The sequence below is a fragment of the Diprion similis genome, chromosome 8 (assembly GCF_021155765.1).
Source record: "Diprion similis isolate iyDipSimi1 chromosome 8, iyDipSimi1.1, whole genome shotgun sequence".
NCBI classification, from domain to species: domain Eukaryota; kingdom Metazoa; phylum Arthropoda; class Insecta; order Hymenoptera; family Diprionidae; genus Diprion; species Diprion similis.
The window spans coordinates 3,437,299-3,459,624 of NC_060112.1; the positions used below are offsets into that span (position 1 = coordinate 3,437,299).

General features: G+C 40.4%; 1 protein-coding gene across 2 annotated transcripts in view; it reads right to left on the reverse strand.

Moving 5' to 3' along the window:
- The window catches only part of LOC124408802, a 223,947-nt gene that overhangs the window by 142,609 nt on the left and 59,012 nt on the right, over positions 1 to 22,326 (reverse strand). For both annotated transcript variants that reach the window (XM_046886005.1, XM_046886006.1), the window contains exon 3: positions 14,910 to 15,012. In XM_046886005.1, coding sequence (XP_046741961.1) covers positions 14,910 to 15,012 — 103 coding nt within the window. The remainder of the gene's footprint in view (positions 1 to 14,909; positions 15,013 to 22,326) is intronic.

Below are 22,326 nucleotides of genomic sequence, written 5' to 3' on the forward strand. Positions count from 1 at the left end.
AGTAATCAAGTAACTAGCAAAACGATTTCATCAGCTGAACAAATTACCAGCAATTTGAAAGTAGTAAAATAATTCTGAAAACCTATTAACCTGGACCGTGATCCACAGATGTTTGAGAGGAGTGTCGGTGATACGGAAATGAAAAAAAAAAAATCTACAATTCTGTAGTAGCTTGGCGTTATGCACGGCAAACAGTAAACGCGATGACTCGTCGATTGGATAAGCCTTAGTAATTGTTTCGGTAACGTCAGGTAGGTACTAGGCAGTCTAGCAGCGCGTTTGTGTCTCCGAGGTGCAATTGTGCGTGTATTTACTCCGCCCCAGGGAGTCTGACTGCGAGGGTGTAAAAGTGTCGGGTATATTCCAAGGCCGGTAGCCCTTTCCGAAGCGCTTTAGAGCTCCCCCCGGTCGTCTTAAAAGAAAGGGTTAATTAAAAACAACAAAAGCTATCCGAGCCATTAGCACCAGTTTGTATGCGAAGCTCTGTTACGATTATATCCACCGGTTTCGTGCTAGCAAAAGCACCCATCTTACGACTGCGCCCTTACAACACATCCAAAGGTAGCTCGGAATCAGCCATCGAGAAGAATGACGCTCGGTGTAAACTGGTTTGAAGACGGTACTTGGCTAATTACTCGACTTAAAACTGCTTCGTTTATGCTGAATTCTGAGTAGGAAGAGGAATATAACGGCGATGATGATAGAAAATGTTTTTCACGCAGTTTCCCAGTTTTTCAAAAGACTTAGGAAAAATACCTACTAACGATGAGAAATTATCTTTTTCGAAGAAACATAAATCAGCGCAACCAAGGTTTTTTAGTAACACCTGTGCTTAGCTTATCATTTCGCTAAAAACAAACAAGATTATTCAGTTATAACAACTTTCCTTTTCCTTGGTTGTTCTTAGATAATATTTAAAAGGTTTTACAGTCATAGGACGTTCATTTTTTCAGACGTTTACCATGATATTTGACCAACGATCGACCTGAAATCTTGCAATTTTTAACAATTGAGTTATCTTTTTGAAAACTTGTCATTTGCTCATAATTATCCATGTAACTACTGTCAATAGACGTAGTTAAATTACACAGATCTGCAATCAAAAAACTACACAAATTTTTTATATTATTTCTTATGGATTTCCACTCACTGAAACCCTGAAAAATCCTCAAAAAGTTCTATCACGTCAGGTTTTTTCTTTAACTCGTGTTTGTACTCTCATTAAGAGTAAAACTCCCGTTTAATTCGAAATTCAGTATCATATTTTTAATTCTAAAAATCCTATGCAAAAGTAATTCCTTATTTCCATGTAATACGTATTAGACTGAGACTCAAGAATAAATACAAACATGGAAACAGAAAATGAAAAGCCAACGCGTGTTCGGCGGTGTATCAAAGAGAAGAAGCTGAGAATGTTTCACAATCGAAAAGAATGACCAAAGAATGCTAAATAAATTCCATAAAGCAATTATTGGTTCAATTTTGTAAGAACTATTGCTTAGCTCTTTCGATTAAAATGGTACTATTTTCATTATTGTCACGCTCTCTTTCATACCAAAATCTTATATTTTGCAAAAATATGAATGAAGGAAAATGAAAATCATTTCTGTATCCAGCAGACTCAAAAACACACTATTAACCAAAACCATCCCATGCATCTAAAAAAAAATACATTTCTTCCGCAGACCAGTGTCATTCACACAACTTATTAAAAGCAACTCATCCACCGTCACTAAAACAGTATATTCTCAAATTTTCAATTTCTTTTTCCATCGAATTCGCTTTTCACCAAGTTTCGTTTCACCTTCATGCCTTGGTGTACTTGTACTTGTACTATACCTCCCAACGTCCGGACCACAACCACTCGAGTCAGCCGGCATATAGGTAAAGCGCCGGCAAAGCGAAGCACCGAGCGAGAAAGACAATAGATGAATGTAACATATAGCGTTGAGCGCGCGGCAGGTCGGCGCAAAAGGCTTGCGCGTCGGCGCTTTGTTGCGGTCGAAGCACTGTCAATCACCGTTGATGGGAGGGGACGCGTCAATCTTGGTTACAGAGACCATCCGACCCCGCGACCCTCGCGTTCACGGCGGTGCTTGCCGCAACCCCCCCCCCCCCCCCCCCCCCCCACCATCACCCCCACCCACCCACCAGACGACCCACGACCCACGACCCCCATCGCGATGTCGCGTCACCCGATGTATCTCACTACTCTGTACAGAGATTTACGTTTTATGTAACGGCCAGGGTGATAATGATTGTTGGGAAATTTTTTAATCATTATTGTCTGAAATTTTCAGGTCATATTTAGCAAAGAAAACAATCTTGTGGAATAGATATTTGGGTTAATGCGGTTGTTTGCATTATACTTTATACGACGATTATTGCAGGAATAAAAACTTTTCGATTTCGTTTACTATTCTGCATGAAGATCGACATGGTCACGCCAACCTTATATTTCTATAATTGTGAGTCAAGTAGATATAACGAATTCTTATTGGTATTGACATGGATTTTTCTTTAGGTCGATCTGGAAGTAATCGAGTGATAATTTTTTCTTGTTCGGAGTCCTCGGCTATTTTCTTGGGTAAGTTTAGCTCACCAAAAAAATTACCGAGCAAAAATATAGACTAGCTGAGTTTATATTGTATAACTAAAAAACTTCAAAATGAAAGGTTTGAGGGTTACTTGGTGTAGCTGGTGTTCGGCAAAAATTTTGCGCTGCGTTTCATAAGTATCTTATCTAGTATCATCAAACTCGTCCATTTTTTTCACATTTAGAAACGTAGTTCAAATGTAAATGTCGTGAGCATACGTCAATGTAATATAAAATCTATCTGATTTCAGTAAAACTGATTCGAAACCGTGCTAAAAATAGATTGCATTACTAAAAACAGGTCAATCGTGGAACTGGCACTAAAATTTATAGTCTACGATACCAAGCGCAAGATATTTTCGAAAACGTGAGATCAATTTTTCTAAAACACCCAGTTTCGTTTAGAAATTCTAAGATTTGACTATCGTATCGATTACTTCATTCAATCATTCGAGTGCTTTTTTTAATGGTCTAGTCTGTAGGTGATCCAGTGTTGCTCCTGGTATATCTAAGGAAAGTGGAAAGGGTCAATAATTCTTTTCACCGCTCCTCGACACTCAGGTCACGGATCCTGAGGTTGGCAAAAACCGACCGCGGCGCGACTGACAAATATGTTCGCGAGAACTTCGAGCTCGTATACTGTTAAGGGGAGACTTTGCCAGAAAGATGACGCCATTTGTATTCCGATATCACGATCCCTCGCGCCTCTCGAGGTGACCAATGTCCTCCACCTTTCGTCTGTCATACTATCTATATCCCATGCTTTCGAAACGGTTTCACAATGAAATGCTGCAAGATTATAAGGCCATTTCGACGTATGAATAAAATACGGAATCAGTCACGTTATTTTTTTAAACTTTTTGCTCCTCCGTCTTTAATTGCTATTTAATGGATGTTCAAACATTTTAGAACTCTTCAAATTTATTTATCAACGATAACTGACGAGAATTGTATTTTTCAGCTTGGAACTAGATCATATTTTTTAAAAGTGACTGTTTAATCGTTGTCACATAACATACTGTAGTACGAAAAATTTCCTACCTCAGAAAATAATTACAACGTAGCATGAATCTGTACGTTTCTCATTTGTCAATATCGACTAACTTGAATGCGTTTAAATAATTGACGCACTTGAGACCGCGAAAACGATGTTTTAAAATCAATCTCAGGATTATTAAGGGGTTCCAATATCCATTTGGTCAAGCAGTTGGTGAAGTGGTCGGCGAGGCCACCCATGCAGCGGTCGATTGCCGGGCGATAAACGCGTATTATTTAATTATTCCCAGTAATTACTGATTATTACGCAGAAGCCTCCGTCGGGGATCAGCCGTTTCACCGCGCGCCATTAATTAATCAAAGGATCGAAGTAGTAAGGACCCATATTACAAGGTGCGCGCGGATGATCATCCTTTCGCCTTTATGCATGTACGTGGGTAGGTATCCATACGTACGTCGTTAAAGCTGAGGCAACGCATTCGAGCCATGCTATTCAGGAGTGGACATACTCACGAATATACAAACCCTTATCAATTTGAGAAAACCTAACGATAGATTTTAATTTGTTTGGATTAGATACTTGGATTAGGTACTCCTTGCCGCCAAGTTTTTCATGCTGCATGTGAGAAGCTATTTGCCATTCTGAACAAAGCTTCTATTTAAAATGCTACTGTCCTCAGTTCAGAAAGTAATGGGCCAAGAAAGTAGTTAACCAAAAAAAAGGTGGGAAAAGGTTGTGGTTCGGTTGACAAACGATGCCCCATATCTGGACTGTTTACCAATAGCCACGTATCGAAAGCGTTATTTACTGAAGTGGTTTCTGATGCGGGAAAGTGTTTCACAGTAGTTCCACAGCCTCTATTATTGGATAGAGTTGCCGCGTCAGAGACTCGTAACGGGCGTAGCTCGAGGCCCTGTAGAGGCCTCGTAAAACAGGTCATAAATGAATAATGAAATAATTCGTTGTTATCGGTCCCGCACGCGGTTCGGCGCCTCTCCATAGGCGAGGAATAACGAGAGTGATTGTGTAAGGGCGCATCTATTTCTACCCGCTAATAGATTCCCCCATGGTAAAACTGGACCTGGAGGGAAAGCCGGGTCAGGCTATCTGGAGATGGATGCGCTGGACCTCCGGAGACACCGTTCTTCATAACGGAAGCTCTTCCTTTCTTCCTTGATCTCCAGGCGCTGGAGCAACGGAGAGAAGAAGAGTCGAGGCTGCTGAGACGAATGGTCGAGATAAGGCGTCGCGACAATCTGCGTGTCCAAGGTGGCAATCAGGAAATTCTCCTCGTCCTGTTTCGCCGAAGGGGAGCGAAGGACGACGAGAGACAAATAACCCCGTCGAAGATCGCGGACGCCAAACGAGATCGGAGTCGAGGACCGTCGCACATTAATCTATATCAACCGATTCCATCAATATTTAATCTTAATCTACCGAAGGACTCTAGCCTACATATTTTTGCAACGCATTTTCTTCTTCAGGTATGTATAAGTGTGCATGTGAGTGAGTCATCCGCGTAGAAGAGAAATAGCTAATGTTTCGGACGTACGATTGGAAGATTCTTATATCTAGCTATTAACTGTAAGTATACCTACAATTTTTTAGGAAAATGCAAAAACTCTGAATAGGTCCAACGTTTTTTCGTACAGGAAATAGCTTTTTATTCACACTGCTTGTCTCGTGCAGCTGGGACCAATTCGGAAAGAAAACAACAGATTTCTTTTTGCAAAGTTTTCTATTTAGATGATACGTAAATTGTAAGTTTAAGTACTATGATCAGCGTTGATTTCCGTCATAGGACTTGAAAAAAACACTCATCGATTACCATCTTCTATTTGGAGGTTACAAAAAAACTTGTTTTTCGTTATCTCTGTACGTATTACCAAAGGCGATGTGGTTCCGTGATATGTATAAACTGATGATAATTAAGAATTTAATAACGTGAATCAATCAACTTGTCAACTTGTCAACTTGTAGACCAATGATGGCACCTTTGGCGAAGTAGCGACGAGAGTTAAGCCATATATACTCTTGCGTGAACGCTAGGAGTGGCGCCACTTGCATGGACACTGACGTTTCTCGTGATACTTCACAGAAGTATTCAAAGAATTAAAAAATTCAAAGCTGCAATTCAAGTTGCAGCAAGAGATAGTGCTATATTCTGTATTTCTCGGCGTAGAATAACAGCGTGAGTGAAAAGTTTTACAAGAGCACTTATTGTTAGTACAACAGTAAAAGGAGCGAACTTGTCAAGTTCGAACATGCGTCCGCATAAAAGTATCAACGTTAAAATAATGTGAAAATTTTCAGGTGATGGAACCTTGAAAGAACTTCAAAGAGTTATCCTCTGGCAAGATCACATCGCGATGCGATCCAGAATTCTCTACTATATTCAAGATCAGATATTACCCAGTAGCTGTCAAGCAGCCAACATTCAGACGTTGAATAGGTCGACTAAATTAAACGAAATGAAGAGCATATGATCAAACCATTTAATATCCGACATTCGACACACTGGACGCGACGAAATGTGTGGCACACGCTTCTAAGATCGCAAGTTTATAAAAACAGAGAAAGAAAAAGGCCGAAAATAAGCAGCTAGGTTATCAAGCTTGCCTAGCATAGGTTTTAAAAAATCTTCGCTCCCAGCGTCCTCTTCGTGACACGTCGATGGAGACGGCTTGTCAAGGTGACCCCGTTTCCTTCACGCAAATATTTACGCGAGCTGGTTTGACGCCTGGCGCATATCGGGGTTCTTCGTGCGTCACAGAAAATTTGGTCCAGCTAGTGGAACGGTCTCTACCTACTTAGTTCCGTCGTCACTCGGTGCTCTAACAAGACGATTTTCAGTCAGCCCACGTGCTCCGAACGCGCGCGAAAGATTTATCGGCCCTGTTATTGTGCGGAGCGGGAGCCGGGGAAGGCGGGTGCAAGTGTATCCATTTAAATATCTTACTATCTTGAGAAAAAATAACGATTGTCCAGATACATAATAGCACGTGATTGACGCTTTTCTTGCATTTTTTTTTCTATACATTCGCTGGTTTCAACATCGATCGGCATTCCATTTATGCACGATTTAGTATTCTGATCTGACATTTCCGGTATCGACATATGAACCAGTCTATGAATGTTTGTCAAAAACTCTTTTTGCAGCTAGAGAGACAAATACGTGGATTTTAGCGCAATAGTTAGACTCAAATAGTTAGACGAGTTACGCTAGCGTCATCTAATCCTTCCAACAACACTCAGGAAGCAGAGTATCCAATCAAATACCTTACCAACGTAAGAAAAAATAACGACTATCCATGCAGATACATGATAGCGTGTGATTAACGGTCGAAACCTCTTGAATTCTTCCATTATACATTCGCTGTTCTTAATATCAACCGGCATTCCATTTATGCATGACTTAGTGTTCCAGTCTGACTTTCCTAATGTCGACATATTATCCAGTCTATAAATGTTCGCAAAAAGCTTGTTTTGCAACTGCGAAGAGAAAGACGTAGTCTTCAACGCAATAGTTAGACTCAGTAGTTAGACGCGTCACGCTAGCGCCATCTGGTCTTCCCGACAAGACTCGGAAAGCCTCTAAATGAAATTGGTGAACATTATAGAGCGACGTCGACGTAGGCAAGCGGCGTTTCGCCCCCGGGGATCACGCGCACGTAGCTTGGTGCTATCCAATAAAACTTTGCATCTCCGGTGCAGTAAGTTTACGGAAGACGCCACCCGACGCGTCGGCGAGGGACGGACCGACGGACGCCAGTGTCTCCGACGCTGGTGCGAGCGCGTGGCTACTGCCAGAAAGGTAAACAACGTGCGGGGACGCGAGGCGTCGTAAAGCGCCGCGGCGCCTCTCTGTTTACACCGCGACGTCGCGGCCCACCAACGCCGCGCCGTTTCGCGTCTGAGCTTCTCTGAGCTTCTTGGAGGTTCGGTCTCGCGGGTGACTCTACTCTCGTCACTTGGCACCTATGTATCAGAAGCTATTTTTACCTCTCTTACAACGTTGTAACAACCCCAATTTCGATCACCTTGCTTGCTGAGATCCGAAGGTGACGCTGTACAATGATCAATGACAATTCGTAGCTGCGTTATATTTCGAATGATTCGCGGATGAGGGTAAAAAATCGAGGAAGAAGAAGTGACTTTTTAAGGATCTTATGTGGACTCGCTGCTCCGCGATGCAATGTGCACAGTTGGTACATTGATATTCATCAATGCCTTAACCTTACGGCTAACTTGTTTTCGATCCGAATCAAAATGCGAGTTCGATTCTGTACGAATTATGTGATATTGACTCGCAATCTCACACGTCGGATTCATCGCCAGTCATTGTCACATAATTTGTATAGAATCGAACTTGCATTTTGATTCGGATCGAAAACAAGTTAGCCGTAAGGTTAAGACATTAATGAATATCACTGTACCAACTGTGCGCATTGCATCGCGGAGCAAGTGAGTCCGATTAAGATCCTTAAAGAAGTTAGCTGTAAAGATAAAGCATTAATGAATATTAATGAACATTTTCACGTTTCTTGATGTGCTGGAGAACATGCAAATGTACATTTTACTTAAAAACATAAAATGCCAGGTTATAAGCGAGTCTAATTATTTATTGTGACTCTAAGAAATATTTGGATTGAATTGACCTTTCCTAGTAATAAATAAAGATATGGAACTTTCGGTTTCAAGTCACTCGAAATCTTTTTGACACAATTGATTCATGTCTATGCGTCAGGATTCCTCAAAAAGTACAGACAGCCCATCGAAAAATAAAACAAAAAGCTGTCTCTATTCTATTATTGACATAATATGGTAGGATTATCCATAGAAAAGGTCAATTTTGACAGGGTCCAAAATCTGCTGATTCGTTGCATCGTTAATACGTAGGAAGCGTGTTATACATATTTTCTTGAAATCTTGTTTCATGCTGTCTAATATTAGTAATCACTTAGACGGTAATAAACAAACTATGTTTGTTGAAAAACTATCAACTTGAAGAGTTTTGATCCAAAAGTTTGACAATTTGAGGCCAAGCTCACCTCTAAATCAGATTTATTTCTGAGTGTCTAGTTTTTAAATTAATTCTTGGCTACACCAAATTCTTCCTTTTACAAATAAACAATCTTTGACTGTCAGATTTATTTAACAATGGATTGAGAATCGATATGACATTATATGAAATATGTATATTCCTGGAGGAATACTTTACGATAGTATCTTCGATGCTTATAAAGCATCGATCATCTAAACATGTATCACATGTGAAAAGTTGCGATGGCTTTGCAAGAATTGAAAGAGGTAAGTATAATTCAAAATATGAATTATGTACATTTTCATGTCAGTTTTAAACAGCTATTAAGATGAAATAGTCTCAGGTCTGCGTCGTTATCTAAATATGTAAAGATAATTATAGACATTTCGAAGAAATCATCAAACATAGTTATCTCAACCTAATGTAAAAGGTATTTCACATTCAGCACGTTACGCAACACAGTCACATCAGAGAAAACCATTTGAATTCTCTACCTATCTACACAATTACACTTGTAACTACTTGGAAAATTAGACGACTGAGAAGAACAACGTCGTATCTCAGGTTTGTGTTCAACAACATCGCTGATATCGGAATACATGACGTTTCGATCATACGTTTGACAATATTTTTTGATACAGAATGCTACGCACTTTCAAATTCTGGGAGAAAAAATGTATCAATCGATTTAAAAAAAACACCAAGATTGTTCTAACCTGTTGTTGAAAAGTCTTGCTAACAAATCTAATATGATCAGATTCTTTCACCCTTTCGAACCCTAAGGATTTGGTATTTATTGTACTCATTGTATCTCACCTTTCTTGAGAGATTTTGGCTTATGCCAATCAAAAGAAAAAAAAAAAAAAAACCACCCTGTATTCTGAAATCTCATACACCCTCACCCTCTCGAATGGCCAAATTTCCGAAACTTTTCCTGATCTGTTAAAGGACTTTTGAAAACGGTTGACTAGACATAGTTTCGAGTTAATCAAACGTTGAATAAACGGCCATAAGGTACCGACGAGCCATGGTCATCTCGTATCAGCGATCGCACAGGGTCATAGGGTGCATTTTCTCGACGATGGAAAATAAGGAAAAGACACTGCGGCGTGTAAGTATCGTGGACTGACAAAAGTGAGCCCGAGATCCGCAGCGCAACCGCACGAACTGCAACGGACCTATCCAACATCTGCGTTTCCATCTGCGCTAACTGCGCCTGGAGCAAAGCAGCTGAACCTGAAAAGCCCCTCGACATGAAGACGTCCCGTGGCAATATAGCGCCTTATACGCACCCCCGGCACGGCCTACGTCACGCGTAAATCATGCGAACCGTAGTTAAAAGCGACGCACTCACCCCTCCGTTAATAAACACCGACTAAACTATAAATTACTAATAGAGGGGCGGCCGGCGATGTCTTTGTTCCTGGCGCCGCGTCTCTTCGACGAATCGCGTTTACGGTCCAGGAGAAGCCGGCCAATCGGAGACGTGCTTCGTCGCGCACCAGGACCCCGGGGGGTGCCGGGTCCCATTAAGGGCTGGGGGTGCCTTTTAAAGCCTAAAACACGATCCTATTTGTTCTAATATGAAACCAATGCCAACGATGATACATCACGCTCGTACGCGTACCGCGACCAGCCTCGCCATGAATCATTTCTTAGATGCTAATGTATCAATTTATCTTCGGTCTCCGTATTAAAACTTATTTTCACCGGGGAGGCTGCCATGATACCTACCAGAGTTAATACACGTGGCTTCAAATTAAAACTTCAATCTTAAAGTTCTACCGAACAAACGTTTAAAAGACTCCAAGCAATGTGTCACAGCAATTCAAACTACGGAAAAGGAGATTCTATACAATTTCTATGGGCTTTCGAAGGGATGAAGAAAATCATTAAGAACGGGATATTGGGAGGCTGTCATCGAAGTCATCATTCATATTTCGCAGTTTATACCCGGATTGCAGTGCGCCGTCGTCGACGTCACAGGCAGGAATACGACCAGAGTGTCGTTATGCGGAAGCGATTTCGCTTCGACAGATTTCGAGGGAAGCGTCCTGCGGGATGAATACGTGTTTCTATACGATATACACTCACCACTTGCGCGTTGGAACGAACGGACGAACGGCCTGGCGAGAGACCGATAAATAAAATATCGAGGGACAGACGCACACAGATCGGTGACTGACGCAGAACCAACTGAAAAATGCCGAGTCTGACGATCAATGTAAATATATTCATGACATGGGGTGGCGGGGCCGGGGGTGCCGGCGAGATATGGGGTTCGTTGAGGACCCGATGGCACTTGGACGAAACATAACTCACTCTTTGGCAGCTCATTACAATTTAAAAAGGCCTTTGTCAGTATATTACTCAAGATTCCTACGGGATGCGGTCGGAGCTCCGCAAACGCGTCGACGATGCGACGTCCCGTCGTCTCTGCGACATTTGACTGACAACGATACGTTGGGTCGGCGAAAAATAGCTTATCTGTACCACGTAATTACGTATTTACGATTCTCAGCGTCGACTTTATCAACGGAAAAACAGGATCAGAAAAGAGTCGATATACAAAGTCAATTAGGTATTACAATTTCTGAAAGTGGACGATTTGGACTGAAAACTGACGAGTTTGTACCAAGTTAAATCTTAACCCAATGTGGCCTACTTCAACGTTTTTGGTGTAAAAAATTTGCCTGATTGGTACAAATCGGACCTAGAAGCACATTGAAAAAAACAGGAAAATCTGTAACTATTTGGTGAAACTTTTAGCAAAAAAAAAATTAATAAATTGATAAAACTGAATTACTTTGAGAAGACTTACTCAGTGCAATAAGGGCGGATAATTGTTTCTGTATTATTCTTGGACGTATATTGGTTCCACCGCGTAAGAGAGAGAATTTCCTCTGATAACTCAATGAATGTTATCATTATAGGAAGAACTCTTACCATGATTTGAAAGTAGATTAGACGTACTGATTGACAGGCATATTATCAATCTTGTATCAAAAAACTTACGCAGCCAATTACATGAACTTATTAACCAGAAATTAAAGGCCTTTCGAATATAACATGCCATCGAAGTTTTTTGGATTCACGAAAAATCGCTATTAGACTATATTAGGTGCTGCTACTTCACACTATTTAGTTAACATGATAAATAATAGAAATCTTGTGATTTGATAAAATATCGTATCATGAATATTAAATCACTCTTGGACAAACGCCTGAAACAAGCATCGCCAATTAACATTATCCTCGTTTCACGTAACCGATTTCTTGCTCCAAGTCGCAAAAATCCTGTTTTCCAAACAAACTTTACGAATCAAGTGAATCCATGCATTATACAACCTACACAGAATAATTGTACTCGGTAATTTCTAGTATCCTCAAGTGTGAAGAGATCGCATGCGCAAAAATAAGAGAAATAAATTAGCTTCTCTTTTGATCAAGCGCTCACCGTTAATGTTCCAACGAACTTAGACCGTATACCCACATAACGGGGTATAACGTTGTTACAGATAAAACGATTCCACGCCGAATGTTTGTCGAGAGGTTTTTGCCTATACAGTTCGATCGGTCTTGACGGATTCGGTCCGTATTGATCGAGTCGCGTTTATTATCCCGGGTGTTTACAAATCTTCATTAAAATCGATCTTACGTAATTATACACAGGCGAGTCGATCGGCGAATTATCGCATAATGGGGATTCACTCGATCGAGACGAGACGACGGTTCGTCGAACACGTAGTGTCTGAAAATAACGTCGCAAAGTAAGTACAACATTCGGCACGTCGTCGTCGTCGTCGAGAGTAGCGAGGCGTTTTCGAGTCTCGCTTATCTCCGCGTCGACGTCGCCATGGGAACTGCGCTGTGGGAACTCTTAATTTGCTCGAGATGAATGACTCTGGCCGGTGCGTGATGGAAGGAGATGCCAGTGATGGTTGCTAAAGCAGCGGGGGAAAGCTCGGGCTCTTTTACCTCCTTGACCAAATCACCGGGACTAATTTTATTCGACGGTATTCGGGCCTATTTCAAAGGGTGAAACTTTCGTATCTGATACAATTAAGCCTTTGAAAAAATAAATACGCGCCAGTCTTGAAAGAAGAAAAAGAAGAAGAAGAAGAAGAAGAAGAAGAAGATGGTGAAGGTGAAGGGGGATTTTGGTGAAGGCGTACAGTATCCACGCGTACACAAGGGGCATCAGCTCGTAAAGAAGACGAGCGATGAGTGTGAGCTGGTTGAGGAAGAGGGGAAGGACGAAATCGACCAGCCAGCCGCGAGTAGAGAAATTTCTAATCTTAGTCGCGCGGCACGGAACGATTTGATTGACCGTGTCGAAAGGAAAATCGCTCCGGTTGCCGTTTTGTGCAGGATGCCGAGGCGATATATTGTTGCGGGTCTTCCGACGTGGCGATCGGCCAATTACCCTCTTACCTTTAGCTTCCATTGTACCGGGGTGACAATAAAAATACAATGCGGACGAACGCTTCTGTCGACCAACAATGAGGACCGACGGAGCTGAGGAGAAATCAAAGGAGAGAAAAATGATGCGACGAAAAGAAAGGAAACTGATGACCCGCACGGTAGGAGGTGGGTACCTACGTCCGTTGTCACACACGTGAGAGAAGTAAGTCATGGCGTCGCTTCCATTCCAGACAAGGTCTCGTATTCGGTGGCTTTGGGACCAACTAGCAAATCCTTGTAGGACTTCGACCGGGTGTGAAAGCGTTCTAGGATCGGGCGCCGATCTTTTTCTACAATTTTCTCCCCCAGAAAAGTAATGCGTCAGTGTATTCGTTCCTTCGAATGGTGAATTTAGCAGGTTCCGCGACGAAGTGAAGCTTCATTTAATGGACCAAGAAATAATGGAATCGACGCGAAGCCGAAACTGCATTCGATCAGAGAAGAACTTTTGAAGATGGTCGGAATTTTTTATTCCAATTGTCTTGTTACTGTTGTATAGGTTTACGGAATTTCGAAATCGTCATAGAGTTGATTTTCAGCTTGGCTTTATACGAGGAAACGGCAAGGTTTCGATACCTGACTAACTTCCAAGGCACTACCCGAAACCATTGTAAATGCGATTTTCTTGCGAAATATCAGCCAGTGCATCTGACCAGGTTTCGCAAGGATCTCAAGCTTGGCATGGCGCAACGCCTGTAAATATAGATGTAGAAATAATTGTGACTTAGGCAACGAACGAAAATAACTCGATGGTCAATCGCAACGAGAGCGAAGCTTTTATTGTCGGTTCTATCGGCTACATCACTTCTATTAACCTCCTCGAAGCTTCTCGTTTTTAAAGTCAGAGATCCTAACTCAGGTCACAATTACTGAGGTTAAATCTATGTAAAATTACCTAAAATTAGCCAGTTTCATCAATAGTGAAGATTACCATCAAAGTTTACATGTTTTAATTTTTACATTATTTTAAATTTGCATTAAATGTCTTGACACACATGTCACGATTGAACTAAAACGTTTAATAAATAACACAAAGCTCAATATAGTCTAGAAACGTCGGATTTTGTTAAGTAGCAAAACACTGTGCGCAGATTGCGAAAATGTAAAAACGAAAGAATCGCAAACCTGTATGACGAAACTGGCTTAGGAAAGATTACGCGGCGCGACACGGTCTGCAGTAAATGCGAAGATACGGCCATCGCACTCAGCCATGTAATATTCGCCCTGAGGTGAAGCAACCGCACAAAGGGATAGCGGGAATTATGATTTTGTAAAAGAGCGAGGAAAATTCGGTATCGTCACGGGTGTCCCCAGAGACGTGCTTGGAAATTGATATGTATTCCGCAGTGCACCGCCGGGCCGCTTCCAATCTATCGTGGGTCAAGCGAGCGGAATTTTAAGCGCGATATGGGATACAGCCGAGTGTATACGTATATGTATATATCGAAAAATCCATGTATCGTACGCCGTCCTGTAACATTCTAAAACTTACGACCGCATAAAGTCCGAAGTCTTACGCGACGGGGTGAGAGCGCGAGAACCCCGGAGGGACGAGTGCTGGTCATCGTCGGAAAATTGAATTTTGTCCCTCAGGATTCGCGGGATGAAGTATGCTGACATTCAAGAAATTCGTTTCATGCCTGTCGTATGATAGTCAAGAGTTATCGGAAGGTACTTTGTGTTCAGCCGCATATCCGTCTCTGTGCGGTCTTCCGTATGGCGTTTTCGTAGCAGGAATTAACTACCCGACTTCGTTACTGAAGAAGAAGAATCATGGGAAATATATATATGTGTGATTAAAAACTCACCGTGAGGCACCCATCCGTGATGGCATTTCTCGCAGTACCGCAAGTGACGTTTTCCTGGTGTAAACGAGTCGCACGAGCATCCGTTCACCGTGCATCTGATCGACTGTAACAGAAAATTTAAAGTGAGGATTTTGATAGTCCAGAAATCGTAAACTGATGCGATAGCAAACAATCAATCACACAACTTTTAAGTATTCATTTTTATTCCACCTTCGCCGATGGAAGTCTGATTACTTATTATACGATAAACGATAACAAGCCAAAATATTTTGCTTTGATGTAAAAACCAACAAATTTATACAAGAAAAGTATCCCAAGTCGATCTATCCGATTTCATTTCTTTTGTACAATGTTATAATAGACTAAAAACTAAGCAACCTACATTTTTTTTTTATCTGTCATTAAAAACTTTAAGGGGGCAAAACCACCCTCCAAAGTGAGGCATATATGTTAAAAGATGATTTGGCAGTTTCATCCACAATTCGGAACATACTGTTTTTTAACCAATCCAACTGGAAAAGTTTTCTCGTAACAGAAAATGAAAAACGGAATTTTCTCAATTGCAATAATAATAATGAAAAAAAAAACACTTCCAAAGATTGGACGACAAAACGACATTTTCTGGACGTACTAAAATAGAGCAAACGAAATCGAGTTAAAAAAAAAATAAAAAAATGAACAAACCGAGGAAGGAGAGTTAAAACTGCAGGGCTTCGATCGATCGGAGGTCAGTATTTTGAGTGAATATTTGGCATAACGCCGCCCAAGACGGTCCGTAAGAGATGGGTTTGTCCGATTTTAAGGAACCGTGAATATTTCTACCCTTCGGTCGAAAATTAATCCCATGGGATCCACTAGCCGATGCTGCCGGAGGCGGGACGGAAAATCCCCCGCTTATGGATTGGCATTGTTCTCTATACGCGGTACACCGAACCGTGATAAATATTTACCCCGTTATAAATAAGGAAATCGGGCCAACGATACCATCTATTCTTACTTCCCGCGCAGTGTTACCGACCGACCGTAGATCGTTAGAATTCGTATTTCACGCAGCAACGGTACCAGAGCCCAATCGTATGCCTTGATCGAAACATATGTCGATTACGTGGTTCGCGAATTACACTTTTCTCGCATATTGCACCCCCGGAAGATGCATTATTTCCGAAACTTATTTTTCGACAGCATCTACGATGAGAAAAGAGTTTCTTATGCATAAAATCGAGTTTTTAACAATTTTTTATATTTTTGGTTAGATTTTGAGCAGTTGTTGCAAAAATTGAAAAAAATCTTCTTTCAAATCGCAATTATAAAATTATGTTTAAGCCGGTTTTCTTTTTACTGGTACCCACAATAAATTTATTTTAACAACAGAGAATTTATCAACTTGAGTACAAACATTCCGAACAGTTTGTAGAATTATAAAATAAAATAAAATATCATGAAAGAAGGATAAAGACTTTTGAACCAGACAATTAAGCTTATCTCGATTGGAACAGGCAGCTCATTAACGCTTCGAAAGGTTTCGAATATTATCAAAAATATTCATTCACTCTGGAGCAACGATTGACATCGTCACGCATAAAGTCTTGAATGTGTTTGCACATGACTCGTAATTCGGAGCCTCCATATTTTTTAAAAAATATTGCAGCTGTAAAATTCACTTACAACTGAAACTTTTTTCAGTGATTTTTTTGTTGCGTTTTTTATCATTTTCAGATTATACCCAATTGAACTCAGTCACTGTCGGTTTTATAGATATTTTCGCATCTGTTTTAAAAGAAAAAGGTACGGATCAAAATTATGATCCAATGTAGAAGAACTCATATAAAAAAAAGTAATCGGAGACGTTTATTTGGACAGTAACGAGTACGGATGAAAGAAGATTGAGCTTCGGCTGATTAAATCTCCTCTTTCACCGAACTTTAAAAAATACTCACCCTGTATCTACTCCATAGATATTCTAAAATCTTATATGGGCAAAAGAATAAAAAAAATTAGATACCTTAGATTTCCTGTTTCAAACTCAAAATGTTAATGTCGAAATCTGACCGAATTGAAATGGAATACTTAATGTGCTATTGCCACGGTAAAATGAATACCTGTCATGTCAGGCAATTGATTGATCATGTTTTTCTATGACAAACAGAGTTTGTAATCTTACGATTAATCAACTTATTATTATTTAGCCACAAAAATCTTTCTGAATTAGGTGTATTTTCAAAATATATTTCAAAAATAAAAACTTTTGACGCAAAACTTCATTGTATCAGATTTGGGAAAAATTTATATAATTTTTGTATATTCAAAAAATAGTATTCTCAGTATTAATCAAACAATTGCATTATGGCTTTTTCAGATGAATTTTCGCTGTCACAGCTTAAATAAAATGCTTCTCTTTGTTTAATCTGTAAAATTTATATCGAATAAGTTTTTTTTTTTTCACCAAAGTTCTTTCACCTGAATAAAATTGTGGATGAATTTCCGAAGAGATCCAATCAACGTGTAGCATCTTAAAGATGAATATCTGAAGATTCAAAGCGATAAGGAATGTTTCAAGATGCAGTCATACATCGACTTTCACAGACTGTCAATATTAAATGATGCAAATTGAGACAACGAGGTACAAACGTGATTGTCAGAATGAATTGATTGAGCTGCTTGATTCGGGATTGTCTCGCCCATTTATTTTTTACTTCAAAACGAGCATCTGCTGTGTTTTCGAAACTCCGTTTCTTGCTGGTTGTAAGTATAATTGCGACTCGCGCAAAATTTATTATTGAATAAAGAATAGCACTACTAGATGTTTCAACCGTCGAAACATTCCTGGTCTCTGATAATCAATCACATCATCGTATATTGATTATTTTTTTTTGTTTTACTGAATGTTAACTTGCAACTCTGCATGGTTTAATGCTGAAAGAAATAAACCGTTATGACTGTGCAGATCGTGAACATTTCTTTTGATGTAACAAATAGGAGAAATATGCAAAAAAAAAATTTTTTTTTTTGTTAGGTACAAGCGACTTGGTATAGCTCGACTTGAATTATTACAGCAATTCAAAGCAGACAATACTTTTGGTTATTCGAATTGAACATGATTGGTTTTAAACCTAACTTTATCGAATATTGAAATTTATTCTTATTCCAAAAACTGTACCTAGTTTAAAATCGAAATTTTTGTCACTAAAATTGTTGATCAGAAATTTTGTTTGTAATCAAAATCACTAATTTACGTCCACTCGTGATAAGCCTAATCAGTTCATCGCGACTGGAATAATTCCACACAAGTTGAAAACTTTGAAAATCATTTCGAATCAAACTTCAGCCTTTCTATTAAAAAACTGAAGATCATTTTATTCAATTGGAATATTCCACGATATCTCTATGTTAATATTCAATGGCAAAGGAAGACGTATAGTGCTTTTATACCACGGTCCACGAAACAGGATTAAACCATCGTTGAACCAGCGCATCTTCCCGATGTTACAGACTGCAGTGTTTGAACCATAAATATTAAAAAACCGTGGAATAATTACCAGGAGTACATAAATTCCCATTTGCGTCAGTTACACGTTGCTCCGTCGTCGATGCAAATAACGATGCAGCATGCACAAGGCACAAGGCACACGCAAACGCAAACGCAAACGCAGACAAGCAGACTCCGCGGACCTGTTTAATACCGCGCTACCTACGCCACATTATCGTCCTGCACCTTAGAAGAAGCGAGCTTACAGGAGCAATTCTCGCCCTTCTCGCGAAGCACAAGCACACCGAGGACCAAGATGCGTGAAGTAAAATGCGCGTGGACGTAAAGAAGGCGGAACACCCGACAGCTAATATCACTTTATAATCTGTCGCCCCGTTCGTTCGGAATAAATTACGTAGAGCGAAGCTAATAAAATTCTCTTTCGCTTATGAAATTTTCGTCCAGATACGCAGACTGCCGTTAGGACGTTGCGCACCGGGTGGGAAGAGGGGGCCGACCTAACAATTTTACGACCAAATATTTTCCGTTGATATTTCCACGCTGGCACGAGACGCTCTGTCTATATAAAGACACATGGCTGGGGTCGCGTAAGCGCGGTTCATTTGTCTTTATATTAACACCGTGCCCCGAAACCACCAGAACCACCCAAGCCCTTTGCCACCCCCGCCTACCCCAGGCGAGACTCACCCCTGCAGTCGAAAAACACGCGAGTCCGTTCAGTCTTTGGGGGTGGTGGGCGGGGGGGAGTGCACAGACCTACGTGATATGGAAATTGCAGATCAGGTATTGGTTTGTACCTCTCGGAAGATGAGACAGAAGGAGAGAAGAAATGGAAAACACGAGAGAAGGGAAACACCCGAGAATTGACAGGAGATTGGAGAGAAGTGCGTGGAAGAGAATTTCGAAGTGAAACGGGTTTAGGTGTTCTTACCTCTTGGGTTGGGGTCAGAGGGAACTGTTTCAATTTTCGCGTATCTTACGGTCGATAAGTATTGCCATTGTACAACGAGTATATATGTAGAGAAAATTGACTACAATTTTATCGAGATTTCAAGTGGAGAATTAATAGAAATAATTGATGAATGCATTATTTTCTTATTATGAAATTTTCCCAGATTTTTTTCAACAGTTGGACAAAATTTCAAGGTTAATCTACTCTCCAAATTTGGAAACTAAGACATTATACTCGAGTAGAAAAACTGTAGAGAAGAAAAGTGCTTATATCATCACACTTGTGAACGAAGGCTCGAATCAAAAGCTAACAATGAATTATGTGCTCACATTGCTATCACGCGTTTCATTCCAGCGAATTCAAAAAACTCTTCGACTGTTTCGTATCCACATTTCTGTCCCAGCATTGTATCAATTTCAGATATTTATATTCGGCCTTTATTTCCCTTCAAATCGTCTGAAACTGATATAAAAAATTCTCCAAAGTCGATTTACTTCGCGTCCTTTTATCCCGTTCCGTTTCACCTCATACCCCTTTATTTTTTTCTGTCTTTATTACGCCACGGCAATTTTCAACCACTTTTCATAATTCTGGTCTCCGAAATAATCGTTCTGTTCAACGCGCAAGGGGGACGACAGTGATGATGCATGACTTACCACGGCAGAGTAGAGGAAACCCTAAAGAACAGCGGTGTATTACGTGCGAACGACTTCGGCGTGTCTCTTCTTCGCATGTACATCCCTATATGTACATATAATATTCATATATACTGTCTTTCATATCGCGCCGCCCAGCAGGCAATAACGTTTTTACGAGAGCGAGAACATTTATTACTGGTGTTGGTGGCCTCTCGCAGGTTGGTGGGTTCTCCACGTTTCCTCTTTCCCGCCTTTGTGTCCTCGTTATAACCGTTAGCAATTCTATCTCCTGCGAGTGTATGTATGTATAATACTCAGTTACAACGTGCGAGTGTCGTTTCAGTATCCTAAACGGCTTCTCGCCCAGCCTCTTCCACTTCCGGAAGCACGCAGGTGTATAATCACTAGCGACCACAGATGTTTACGCGACCCGAATTGTACAAACTGTTTTCAGATCTGGACAATCGGCACGATAATCGATCAGCCCGAAGTATTCAAATTTCCTGTTCAAAGTGTGTGTTTCACATTCAAATGCTCGTAAGACATGGAAAAAAGTCATAATTACGGTCAATCGTTCGAGAGCGGAAAGTTTCTCCTCATTCTTCTGTTATTATTAATTTTAATTATGTAGGTCATAGGAACTCGCGGTAATTTTGAAAATGGTTACATTAGTTTCTAACCGAGACTTTTAAATATAGAGGAAAGGCATCGAATAGGTATATATCGGTTTACTTTCTAACCTAACCTAAGATTCGTTTCTAATATGCGGTTCGTATAATTTGACAAATGCGAAGAAACATATTTTGCTATATTAGTACTGGCTGACGTATCAAAAATGTTGTCCCTTTTGGTCGAACGAAGTACGAGACGATGGATATCGGAAAGAAATGAACTTTAAAGTGTTCCTTTTCGTCATTCCTGCATAATGATATATTGTTTACGATTTCGTGCGTAGATTTCACCGGATGTGACGTACTTTGGGAAGTAATGTGAATTAAACGTTGCCAGGAATATTTCGAACTGTCAAGTAGCCGTGAACGTGGGGGTCGCGTGCAAAAGATAAGAATTCAAGTGACTACATAAGTATATAGAGATTTATCGCTTCGAGGTGAGACGATTTATGAAATGAGAATTATATCGAGTTATTTACAGACCGTATCTAACAGCTTTAGCAACTAGTGATCGACGACCTTTGGCAATAAACTACAGGCCACCGGGAAAACTGATCATTCAATCGGACGTAAAACCAGCACATAATATGAATCGAAATACATACGTGTATCCTTATTTGTATGCGTCGAATTGTCAGTTCAACACGTTGCGTATGGATTATTTATTCTGATAGTTGCATCTTCCGGTTGATCTGTATTTTGTAAAGGCAAAGTTTCTGGACAATGTGAACCGGAAAGCGAATTATCCCTATAAAAAATCAAACGTACAGAGATCGTCCGTCAGAACAAAGGCCGAAATTTCTTTCCAAACGAAATTCAAATCACTGTTAAAACGTCAGATATCGTCAGTGATAAGAAACTTGTACTTAAAAAATGAGAATTCGATGGCAGTGATTAATCATCTGCGCGATGAGAAGAATAATTTTTACGAATGTTAATTTTATATTTTATATATTATGATCTACACAAAAATTTGAACTTTGGTTCCTTACCAGAAGCCAACTTAACAGTGTAACACTTCGTATGTCGAACTGATAATCTTATGCAGTAAGCAGTTGGTGGAAATACAAGTAATTCGAGACAACGTGTAATTGCTTCCTCACGCAAAATCGACACACGATCGATATCAATTGACTGTTTCCAATTTCGAACCAACATTTCGACCGTTATTATTTTTCTGATACATGGATCATCCTTCGAGATGCAGCTCGAGGGGTGGTGGTGAGAATAGGAGAAGGAGAAAAATGGAAGGATGAGAATAAGAGGGCGCTTTTGTCGGGGTGTAGATATCATTTCGGTGGGGTTCGAGACATGGTTGGGTTAGCATACGCCTTGACTTACCGCTCCTTCGGGTCTCGTTCGTCATCTCTCCTCCAGCCGACCTTTTTTATTTCTCAATATTTTGTCGCTAAGGATACTTATCGCGCGGCAAGGCTCGAATGGCCCTCCTCTTCCACGCGAGTAAGCACACCTACATCCCTCAATTGGACGAGAGATTTATCACTCACGAGTAAATTGTTTCACATATTCCGAAATTAACGAACACAGGTTAAAAAATTGTCTTTTACTTAGGTCGGGCTTAATGGATTAGATGAATCTGACAGACGTATAAAATACAGATGTTTCAGTCACGTTGTGATTATTTCAAAAAAAATGTATTCAGCGGATC